Source organism: Dipodomys ordii, unplaced genomic scaffold, assembly GCF_000151885.1.
Source record: "Dipodomys ordii isolate 6190 unplaced genomic scaffold, Dord_2.0 Scaffold5, whole genome shotgun sequence".
Lineage (NCBI taxonomy): Eukaryota > Metazoa > Chordata > Mammalia > Rodentia > Heteromyidae > Dipodomys > Dipodomys ordii.
In genome coordinates this window covers 9,571,018-9,583,769 of record NW_012267221.1, presented here as the reverse complement: position 1 = coordinate 9,583,769, position 12,752 = coordinate 9,571,018, and the positions used below count along the sequence as shown (strand labels likewise).

At 34.1% G+C, this 12,752-nt stretch overlaps 1 protein-coding gene across 2 annotated transcripts; it reads left to right on the top strand.

Annotated features, from left to right (window-relative positions):
- Window positions 1-1,080: 1,080 nt before the first annotated feature.
- On the top strand, window positions 1,081-6,506 carry Ermn (ermin, ERM-like protein). Of its 2 annotated transcripts, none has more exons than XM_013028477.1 (3): window positions 1,081-1,327; window positions 2,001-2,033; window positions 4,798-6,506. In XM_013028477.1, the coding sequence occupies exons 1-3, from the start codon at window positions 1,081-1,083 to the stop codon at window positions 5,313-5,315; spliced, it is 798 nt and encodes a 265-aa protein (XP_012883931.1). In that variant the 3' UTR covers window positions 5,316-6,506. The 2 variants fall into 2 exon arrangements, with proteins under 2 accessions (XP_012883931.1, XP_012883926.1); XM_013028472.1 differs by having other exon boundaries at window positions 1,941-2,033.
- Window positions 6,507-12,752: the final 6,246 nt, after the last annotated feature.

Here is a 12,752-nt window from a genome sequence, read left to right as displayed (position 1 = left end):
TGGGAAGGGATGTGAAGGGTAAACAAAGGAGGAGGCTGCAATGCTTGGTAAGAAATGTATGCATTATCCTGCCCATGTAATTGTAACCCCTCTGTACAATATGTTCACAAAAAATAAAAATTAAAATTAAAAAAAGGGGTCACTAACATGTTTTAATAATCATCATTTCTCTAAGAATGGACTACATCATTTGATATCAGAATAGAATATAGAATGACAGCAAGGTAGAACATAGATAAACTTATAGTCTGGTTTTAAATGCCGAGTTACGATTTAGTTGACACAAGTAATCTGGAAAGTAAGAATCTATAGCTGAAATAAATTATTCTAAAATTGTAAAATTTTGGTATTAACAAATCAGCAGAATAATTGGTTTGTTCTTATTTCCCTTCTCAACCTCTGGAAAGCACATCAAGAAATCTGCTGCCAGAACCATTTACAATCAAGTTGTCCTGTTTACAGGTCTTTGATAAGCTGTTTCTATTCTTTAATAAATAAGAAATGGTGCCATTGTCCCTTACTAAATAGCAGAGGTTTTACTTGAACAAAATCTGTTTGGAAATGTTAAGCTGGTTACACAGAACTAATATGCCTCAAGGTGGTCATTCTCTCCGGATTAAAGCTGTGGAACAATTGTGGCTCCTGTTACAAGGAAAATTACAATGGGCCATTATGGAAAGGGACAAAAATCTCTGTTCCCAGAGGGGGACTGACAAGCTGAAAGTCCCCCTCCACATGCCCACACAAAAGCCTGATTGCTTCAGATTGTTTGTTTATGTAAATCAAAGGGTGCCATTAATTCTGCAAGGGAACTGCTAAGCAGTAAAGGAGGTGTTGATTGGCTGGATTCTTCCTTGTGGGCTGTTGGCAATTTTGACAAATCCTATTGCATTTATTCTAAGCATTGTCTGGACACTTTCCGTAGAGGGTTCTTGTTATGTACCAAAGAAGATAATTTGTGTTTTTAGAATAGGAATTGGAACGATTGGACTCCAAGACCAGAGAAGGCATCTTATCAGGGATCTGCTAACTCAGTTTCCTGGACACTGTCTTCAAATTGGACTCCTGTCAGTGAACATCATGACAGATGTTTCAGGGACCTTGAGGGATGTAAAGGGTCATGGGACTAGAACCCCTGAACATGGTCAACAAACCACCAGTAAAATCAATGAGAAAATGACTGAAGTGGATAAGACCCCACATACTACATACTACAGGGAGGATTCCAATCCTGAAGATTTACCCACAGAAGCAGATCAGGAACAAAGTGGAAAATCACCAGGGAACACACCGGCTAGCTGGTCCGTTGATGAGAAGATTGTAAAAGGTAAAGTATTTCCTTTTCTCCTCAATTTTCTTGGTTTGATTTATAAACTCACATAGGGTTATTATTTTTTTGTAAACTGTTTTAATAGGAATAATCTAGGTACCCAAGAAATATAGCCCCTTATCAGACTAGAACTGCAAATGACAAGGACTAAATCTTTGTGTCTGAAAAAGCCAGAATTATCTACTTGGGAGCTCTTTGATTCTAAACAATTTCATCTCCTTAAGATTTTCATCACTAAAATATGGAAAAAATAATTGCAACTTACTTGTACATTTGTTGCAAAAAGTTCTATAGGTTGGTTAAATGTTAACTACTGTTATTCATCATTATATGGGAGGCTCCATAAAACTTGAGCAAAGAAAATTCAGAATTTGAGTATCTGCTATACATGTCTGAATTTACACCTCTACATCTATAAATGTTAAAGGAGAGATATGAATAGAGGGATTGACCATTAAATACATGAAATGAGTTAAAGAGGAATCTGGAGCATCAAAAGAATTCATAATGAAATGAGAAATCTGCCTAAACTCTATATTGATAATATGTGAGCCTTTGAACTATACTTATTTTAAATGTTATAATATAATACTTATATTTTCTTTCTCAGAAAATCCAGAGGAGAACCTCTTCGTTGTTCATAAGGCCATCACTGATCTTTCTCTCCAAGAAACAAGTGCCGAGGAAATGACATTCAGAGAAGGTAGCAGGAGCTAGCATTCTCTAGACAGAAATTGTTTGACTGGGTATTATGCAAAGTTGTAATTTTGCATAAGATGTTGCATGAGTGTGCATGAAAAGCAATCTGGGCAATGACTTCAGAATCTCCAGACTGCTAGAGGTAGATAAGTGAGTATTAAATTTCTCTTGTTTCTACCTTAATGAGCAGTCCAGAGATAGCCTAAGACTAAAATTGCCCAGATTGGCCTACCAATGTAATACCTCTCTCTTGAAAGTTAGTCCATTAAGTCAACTTTTCAATGGAAAATTTATGTCTCCAAATCTGTGTCAAGCACCTTGAAAAATGTTTATCCTAAAAAGTTACTTTTGATACACAATATAATTTTATAAATTGATTTATTTTATAGAAAAGTTCCAGGCTTGTCATATAAGACGTTTAACTGCTTCTTGTTAAAGCAAGCTCTCAGTGATGAAGATTGCTTTAATTGTATTCTTAAAGTCAATAGGAGAATAAAAAGAACAGTGAAGTTCTATATTAAGTTTTAAATAAAGCCAGTAGACTAAGAGATACAAGATCCTTTAGACAGTTCTTCTAAGAAGACACTTACATTTAAGCAGTTTCCAAATAAGTGTTACATAAAATCTATTAATTAATCATTCTTTCTCTCTGCTGCAGCTTTAAATGGCTTATCTCAAAATTGAAGTCTGTTTGTTAGACTAGCAAGTTTAATTTAGGATCTTAACAAGCAAATCATAGAAGAAACTACTGGTTGAAAATTAGAACGTCACATAAAATATCAGATGTTAAACCCAGCTTCCTGAGTTTCTCTTTTTGCTTAGCTAACTCTGAGACTGTCTGCTGATACCTAAAGGAAAGGACCACAAGCAAGAGCTAGAAATAATTTATAATACTTAAAACCACACAAAATAAACTAAATAACTTATTTGTTTTAATTTTTCTGCTTCCAAGGTAACAATTTTTCTAAGAGGTGGGGGGAATTACAACATTCCATTTAGAGCCCCTTTCAAATTTCTGATCAGGAAGCTCACTGTAAACATCAGTTTTCTAGAATCTTCTATTTTGATCAAATGGAGACTGAAACAACCTCTTTTTGGACCAGATGGTCTCACCAGTGAATTTTTCCTTGCTTTAATCCTTTTGTGTTTGATGTAGCATGTGCTTTTCCTTTCTGATAGAGGCACAGATTTTGGTCTCTTTTATTTTCACAATGACAAACAGCTAAAAAATCCTCAGAGAATGTCCCTGGATTGAAAAGTATAAAGATGCTAAAAATATTGAGGAAAAACTATAATTTAAATGCAAGGAGTAATTTCATTCATGACAATCCTATGCCTGAGTCATGAATATGAACAAAAAATCAGTTCCTTTGATTCTTGTGGAAAAAAACAAAACCAAACAAAGCTTTCATATAGAAAACATTCTAATGTAGATGTCTGTAAAAAGAATATTGACTAGATACCAGCAAACTTATAGCAACATACATAAACATGTGGTGTGATAATTCATCTTTATTTCTATTGCTCTACTTTTAAATTTTGATTCCTAGGTTTAAAAATAAGCAACAGAAAATGAAACGATAACTAAAAACTTTGCATGAAAGTGTGTTTAGGCACATTTTTCAGGGAGGATGAAAACTTGCAAGGGCGAAAGACAGAGACAACCATTGTCTTTCATGTTGTTTATATAGATTTGCAGTGTTGAGAGGAAATGGCGAACCCTGGTCTGGCAAGTCATCCAACCTAGACAGTATGAATCAGTCATGCATATCATAGGCTGTAAGAAACTTTAGCCTCTTTAGCGTGATAGCTCAGACAACAACCTCTGTTTTTATAATTCATTCTGAGTAAGCAGCTCAGTAAAGCGGTTTTATATGATATAGCTGTTTCAAAAGTGATGGTTGCAGGAGATAAACCTTCCAAAAGTCACTATGAACATGATATCCAAATGACTTGTGGCTAAATAGTTATCACGCAAGATATATCGAAAGCAATGGGTGTTACATGGCTAGGACCCCAACATGATTTCTAAACCTGGACTCTCTAGAAACCAGTGCCAGATGTTAGACTGTTTCATGCATGCTTTGGTGGACTTGGTCCCTTAGTTGCAAGCACACAAGTTCTTACTATCTCTAGTTCTCTGCTCTTACTCCTATATCTGATTACTTTATGAGCACTCTTAGAAACACAATGTTAAATGCCCAGTTTGTTATCTGAATGTGACCAGACATGAACAGTCGGAAGAAAGACTTTCACCCTGAGGTATTGCTCTAATTTTCCTTGAGAGATGTCTGTTGTAAAGGAGGTAGGCCAAGACATTATATATATATATATATATATATATATATATATATATATATTTGCATATATATATAATCACATATACAGTTATGACAGGTGACAAGATTTGTAAGTGTGTCAGGGAATATTAACCTTACTATATGTAGTAGTTCATAACAGTAGAAGCCCATGGTCCAATGAGGTTGAGCCAAGGTCTTTCCTGATAATTTACAATATTCATTAGTATTTTAAAATCCTAGATAATTTTTGAAGTTGATTATTTAATTATACTATACAACTTATTTCCAGACTCATTTGACTGTGAGCATATTTGATCCTATAGAAGGAACTAATAAGATCGACTCACATACCATAAAACACAAGTTGGAAAATGATTGTTACAAAAAAGAATGTAAGAGAATAACACCAATGAGCTTCATAACTTTGGAACTTCAGCACAGCTCAACTATCAACTGATTTTTCTACAGGGCAACAATGGGAGAAGATTCCTCTCAGTAGCAGTACCCAGGAAATAATCCGACTGAGGGAAAGCATTGCTGAACAACCCCTTGAAGAGATAGATGAGGATCAGGAAAACAAACCTCCTCAGGCAACAGAAGTTGAATGGCTGGGATTTCGGAAACCTAACCAAGTTGACATATTGCAATCTAAACACTTAGAGGAGCAAGAGGTTTGGAATGAAGAAACTCATGATGAGGAAGAGGAGGAAGACTGCAATGATGAAGATGAGGTTCGAGTAATAGAATTTAAGAAAGAACATGAAGAAGGCTCTCAAATCAAGGAGGAAGGTGACACCAGTGAGGACTCCCCACTGAGCAGCCCCAGTTCCCAACCTGCCACACCTGATGAGCAGCCCATGCTAGGAAAGAAGGGAGATATCTCCAGAAATGCTTACTCTAGATACAACACAATATCCTATCGCAAAATCAGGAAAGGGAACACCAAACAAAGAATTGATGAATTTGAGTCTATGATGCATTTATAAACTCACTGGAGCTGAGAAAAATCTCATAGCTCCCAGAGCAAGAGCTAATTCAATTGTTCTCGGATGAATCATTATCTATTATGGAAAGATGCATGAGCTTGCTTTCTCTGTAGACAAAGGTGAAAATAACCTTAGACAAAATTCATTCTGGGAACCTGCTTACATGGAAAAGCTTTAGATGCATTTGGGCATTTGCTTTTAAAAACGATTAATATAGCACTATAACTTAAACATGAATGTGTCAGCACCAGTGGGAACTCTGATATGATTTGGCTTTAAATGTAGCAATTCTGGTAGGTAAGCATCAAATACAGGGAGTCTATTAGAAATGACTTGTATTTCCTTTGGTGTCTTTCTGTACATTGAGGTTATAGAAGGCCTGGTATTAAACATTTCCTCCTTTTAAGCATGGTTCTTACAGATTCTAGAAATAAACTTTTCCTAATCATTGTGGCTGCTCTAGGCTCCAAAAAATATTCAAAGTTTCTCTTTGACATCTATTAATGCCCTAGATCTCCTTCCTAGGTGTCACCATTCACTGAATTTTCTCACTACAGAGGCTGAGTAATTGCTAATCCAGAGAATTCTGTTTGCTAAATGTTGGCTTTATGCTTTCATACTGAATGAAAACCATTGTGAAGTTGGTACAGTGAAGGGTTATATGAGTGACGATTAGTGAGCAATATTGACTAGAGAGTCATGTGGGATAGTTTTATCTTTGTGACTGAAAACAAAATCTGTGTGGACTAGTTAAAGCCATTGAAAATTAAAAAATGACAGTTTTAGCACATTTTAAAACAATGCCTCTCTCAATTACTGCACTTCCTTTTATTAACAGTACCTCAGAATGATGATTTTATTTCCTTAGAAATCCGAGATAATGCTAGTCATAAATGTACTAGTTACTATGAAGATGGAAATAATTATCTTAAAATATTTTTAAAGTAGGTTGTGAGGATATATTTTGAGAGGTAGCATTGATAGTTGTTGAGAATATATAATTTACTGGACCTCAGCCCAAATCAGGAAGCTTTAAATTATATTTATGGAGCTTCACTCAAACCAATGTGTCAAATAATGTATTGAATATTTATGAAAAGAGTCTGTATTTATATTCTTAGATAAATGTTCCCCATTTAAAAATTATGTTTCCATATATATTACTCTGAACTTTCTGTTACCACAGATCAAAATACCATGGGCTCTACAAATAAAAAGACAATTCCTTATTGTCTGAATGTAATACAGTCTTCATTGTTCTATTCAACCCTCTATTTCTTTTCCACTTAGTGAAAAAGCTGGGGTTACTCCTTCTTAGATTATTGCTTATTTATGTGTAACAAATCCCACATATTCTCTTGGCAACTTGTTTAATCCTTCCTGGTCACATAATACATTTTGCACAGTACTATATACCATTATGTAGTGTTCACAGGGCTCAAATTTGGATTTAGAATTGGAGTGCTCCTTTTATTCCTTCAATTAATTTACAACTGACCATAGGAAAAGTTTTGTTATCCTTAAACTATAAGATCTGAAGATTTCATCAGAGACAATATCAGTTTTCAAAAGAAAGTGAGGGAAATCAGGTATTTTGTTAGTATTATGCTCACGTTTGGTCCTCAGCTCCACCCAGACCTGAGCTCCTTGAAATCAGGCACTTGTTCATAATGTTAGGTAGAAGATTGATATACTAGGACAATTTCCTGTTTGCTTAGATCCTCTAAATCTTTCTATTAAGGCAACCTAGTTTTCTTTCCTGAGACAATGAGGATACCTATAATGTTCTACTTAACTTTAAAGCTTGGTATTTTGAGCATCATAAAACAAGATTGTATCATTAATTTGTCATAAAGAAAACCTGTACATTTGAGTTATTCCAACAGAGGAGTTGAACTCCAATGGGATATGAGTAGGCTGGATTTTCTATGGCTATGTAATATAGCAAAAGAACTTTCTCTTATGTGGCTTCCATAGATCACAATGCTTGTCTTTTTAGCTATGTGCACTCACTATCCAATTAACTGACTATGAAAATATTGTCAACAAAGACTATTTTAGGGTATGCTCAGTTAGTGAAAGCTTTATGTTCAAGAAGGAGGCTATGTAGTTGCAAAAGAACACTGACCATATTCTCTGGCATCTGTGTATATTGGCCTAGTTGTCTTTTTATTTTTATTTTTCACTAGGGACACACAGTTAAACAGCTTGAGTAACATGATGGAGATGGGTGGCTATTTGACTCCTTGTAGGTGGGTAGAGACAAAGGTCTAGTTCAGATTACATATTTAACATGTTTGAAATGCATGTGGGACATGATGTAGTTAGAAAATTTGGTAACAGCACATGAAAGTTTACTTAAGTTTTTGTGATTCAAAGTTCAGGGATGGTAAGAACTCTGGTACTCTTTAGGAAGGAGAATTGATTTATTGGGTGAATGCTGATATGCCTTACATGACTTGATTTTTCTTTTGCTGTCAGATGAACAGGAATTAATGACAGCATTATTTCTGTGTAACAAAGTTTTCCTTTCAGGTAATTATACAATTTCTAGACACGGTATTTTCCAGAATCTCTCTCTCTCCAATTTAAATAAAAGATCTGCTATGTCTATATGTTGTCAAAAGAAGTATGCATCTTTTGTTTCTGCTTTCTAAACTTTGTTTCTTCATCTACCTTATAAAAATTATAAAATTATTAAATTTAGTAAGAATACGTCTACATCAGCAGTTACTAAGACCATTACCAGATGACTTCAAAAATCAAGATAGCATCTTCAATTCATTTGCATTCTTTATTTCAAAAAGGTCTTAAATAATTGTACATGAAATTCCAAAAGCAATTTATTTTTTAAAGCAATTTCTTGTATGAAGATATATACTATCTGTGCTAAGATTCTACTACTTTATAAGAAAATGAGGTATTGAGATTTGTGTTAATGCCAACAATGTAAAAAATATATTTATCCCTGCAGTAATCAAAGTAATTCATTTTAACTATGCTGACACTTTTATAGTAATTGTTTCTGCATATTTACATGGGGTAGTTCTTTTGGCGGTTTTTTTCAAGTGGAGAATAGACCTTTAAAGTTTTTTAAACTGATAGAGAAAACATTTAAAATAAATAATAATAGAAAATTATGCAAAGAGATGGAACATCAGAGTATTATAAAGAAGAAATATATTTGGCCATATGAGAAAAGCAACTACCTCTTTCAAGCCTGAACTTTCATTAAACTATAAAAACAAGAAAGTTATTAAATGTAATGTTGAAAGTTATATTTTCCAATATTAAAACATCAGACCTCACCACATCACAACATAAATATGAAGACCAAAAACGTCTACTCAGCTCATAAAGAACACATAGCATCAACAAAGCCATAATGGAAGGGCAGCAATAGGCAAGAAATCATCCACATAGATGATAAAGTTCAGAATACATTAATAACATCTAGTTACAAATTGTCAGTGTAGGAGAATTTTGGAAATGAAGTTAGAAAACAAATTGAATATCCATAGATTTAAAAGTAATGTTTTTGATTCTTTATAATAATTTCAGTAGGTCAGGTGCAATTAAAAAGGGTATTTAAACATGTTCAAGTAGAATGGAGGAAGAAAGGATAAGTAAATGCAGTCATTGTATTCAATGTACATCATGTAATAATTAAACTACATAACTTGAGGGTAGGGATAAAAAGGAAGTAATGGGAGAGAATAGTGAGAAGGCTGACACTGAATAAGATGCATTGCATTCATAAACTTACTTATGCAATTGCAACCTCTTTGTACAACTACCCAATAATAAAATTAAAACATGTTCAAGTAACTCCAAAGTTCTTTTTTTTATTAATAAGTTCTTTTTATTGTGAAAATACCGTACAGAGGGATTACAATTACATGGACAAAGTAATGAGTGCATTTCTTATCAAGCATTTTTGCCTCCTCCTTTGTTTCCCTTCCCATCCCTTCCCATCCCAGTCTCCCTCCCAGCCCCGCCCCGCCCCGCCCCTCCCCCATCTTCCCCCTCCTCAACCAAAGTTGCAAAGTTTGTTTTTCCACAAACAACTTGTACATTTCATTGTTGCAATGGGCCCACCTGTATCCCTATTTAAACAATTTGTTTTTTCCCTTCCCCTCCACAAATTATACCAACATCAAATACAGTGAAAACCGGGTTTATACCGTGGGGGAGGGACATACAAAGCAACAAAGAAACCACCTTATAAATATATTAGAAACAATAGCAAGAAAAAAAAAACATTTGAGACCTTATCTTGGGGTTCATTTCACCTAATATCAACATATCTGACCTTTTCTGCTTGTCTCAGGCATATACTGGTTATTGCAAATAAGGGAAACCATGGGACCTATTTTTCTTTGAGCCTGGCTTACTTTACTTAATATAATTTTTTTCCAAGTCTTTCCATTTCCTAACAAATGGGCAATGTCATTCTTTCTGATGGAGGCATAAAATTCCATTGTGTATGTATACCACATTTTCTTGATCCATTCATCTACTGAGGGGCATCTGGATTGGTTTTATATCTTACTATGGTAAACAATGCTGCAATAAACATAGTTGTGCTGGTAGCTTTAGTATGGTCTTGTCTGTGATCATTTGGGTAAATGCCCCAAAGTGGGATTGCTGGGTCATAGGGGAGCTCTATGTGGAGTCTTTTGAAGAACTTCCATACTACTTTCCAAAATGTTTGAACAAGTTTACACTCCCTCCAACAATGCAGTATGGTTCCCTTCTGTCCACATCCCCTCCAGCATCTGTTGTTATTAGAGTTCTTGATGATAGCCATTCTAACTGGGGGTGAGAACAGATCTCAGGCCAGTGGAATAGAATTGAAAACTCAGAAATGAACCCACAGACCTATAGCTATCTAATCTTCCATAAGGGAGCTAAAAAAACATAATGGAAGAAAGACAGCCTCTTCAATAAATGGTGCTGGCAAAATTTGTTAATCACTTGTAGAAAAATAAAGCTAGATCCTGCACCAGAATCAGCTCCAAATGGATCAAAGACCTCGGAGGCAAAGCAGACACCCTGAAAACATTACAGGATGGAATAGGAGAAACCCTAGGTATCCTTGGCACAGGCCAAAATTTTCTTAATAGAGACCCAGAAACACAACAAATCAAAGAAAGGTTGGACAAATGGGTTTGCATGAAATTGCAGAGCTTCTGCATGGCAAAGGTCATAGCGAGCAAGATCAATAGAAAGCCCATGGATTAGGAGAAGATTTTCACTAGCCATACAATGGACAATGGTCTCATATCTAAAGTATACTTGGAACACAAAAAAATAAATCCCCCAACAACAAATCCTCAAAGAAACAACTGCCCAATAAATAAGTGGTCTAAAGACTAACAGAGAAACTTCTCTGAAGAGGAAAGAAGGATGGCCAATAGACACATGAAGAAATGTTCAACATCCCTAGCCATAAAAGAAATGCAAATCAACACAATGCTGAGATACCAACTACAAAGTTCCTTACAATCTGTAGTTTTTACACTAACAAATGCTTTAAGGTAATAGCAAAATTACTCTCTTGCTCTTTGCATCCTCTTATTTTCTTATAGCTCATATGTATAAGACTAGCAAAATGTGGGTGGCTGTTTGAGAACAAACAAAAAACTATAGCAATTTCATATGATGACTTTGCCAAACAACACCCAGAATGAAAGTCCATTTGAAATACTTTTGTGCAGAAGTCCCTAAGAAGACACAGCTATGTAACTAAAAGACAGTTAAAAATATCTGATGACATTTCTTATTTCCTTTTTGTTGCAATAGAGCCTCTGTATTTTATTTCTTCCCTATTTAAAGTATCAAATACACACACATACATACACAAACAAACCTGTATCTATATTCACATATACATTTAGACATTTTTATATAAAATTGATGTTTTCAAATCATCAGGTAAAGATTAAAATCTTTATTCATGTTACCAAAAACTTTAAGTTTAGAATGTGATATAAAAGTTTATTTACACAGATTTTTAAACAACATCTTAAATTGGCAAATATTTATTAATCAATAAAATAGAAAACCTCTGTTTTCAAGGAAGTTATTGTTACTTATTTGAAAACAATGATCATTATTAGGAACTCAATATACTTAATTTGTCCCATGTGCTAGAAAATGAGAATTTTCACTTGTGTTTTGTTTGTATTTTTTCAAATGAAAGACTCAAACTTCTAAGGAGATCTTAATAAAATGGTAACTATTAGTTGAATTATTATGTTGAAATTAGAGATACTAAATCTGCTTGAATGATGTTATTTTTTCATTCTTTTACACACAAGAATCACCAACACCTGAAATACCATCCATTAAGCCTCTTGGAGAAGGAAGATATACAATATTATTGGCTTATTCAAAACAGTCCCTGAAATGGCTATTTGTCAAAACAAATAGTATTTTTTATAATGTCTTTGGTTAGTGTTTCTTTTTCTCTCTTAAAGGCATTTTGTTTGTAGCAATCATTAAATACCTCAAACAACAATTGTACATACAGTATATTATGATCTACATAATGAGAAAAGGTTAAAAGTCATGCTTTCTATTTTAAATTAAAAGACTTTTTAAAATTTAAATTTCTAATCTTTATTCAAATTGAGTAATTTGTCAGCTATATCTGAAGGTTGGAAAATAGTGTTGCTATATTACGATAGAGAAGAACTGCTGTACATGTTCCTTTAAGTTTGTCATATTTGGTTCAAGAACTGCAATTAAATAGGTCTTGCATAAAATGAAAGATACAAAACATCTGATTGAAAACATCAGATACACAACATCTGATAGTCATCTCACTAATGGCTACACATTAATTGCTTAACAGGAAGGAAGCTCTTACTTTTATTTTCTTTCTACACAAAACCCAAGAAGATTCTTCTACATAAGATCAAAGAGGTTTGACTTCATTTTTTATTTTATAATTTGTGACGGATTTTAACTGAGCCCACTACCATTGGCTGCTCTTTTTTTTTTTTTTTAAGAATTAAAACAGCATGGGAGGGCATTTGATTGAATGGTAATTGTGTTTTATCTCCTGCTAATGGTTTGATCAAATCCCTTGTTAGTATAATTGAGAGTCATTCATCTCATCTATGCAATAGAGAGATTGATAAATTTACCTCAGTGAGATACAACATATGGGAGCCCTAGTATACAGTAACTGCTCAATGATGAATAGCTCTTTTCTTTTCCCTTCCTTCTTTTAATTTCCTTATTCCGAGGGTATTCAAGCCTATATCTGAGGTGTTTATTTTTCTATTTTCCAAATATGAAGTTTAAATTATAAATGTTCGAACAATACCAAAGATGACGGCACTATCTGGTGTTCCTAAACTTATTCTCTTGTATAAGAGCTCCTTGAAAATCATCGTGAGCCATCTAAGAAATCAAGATTGACTAACA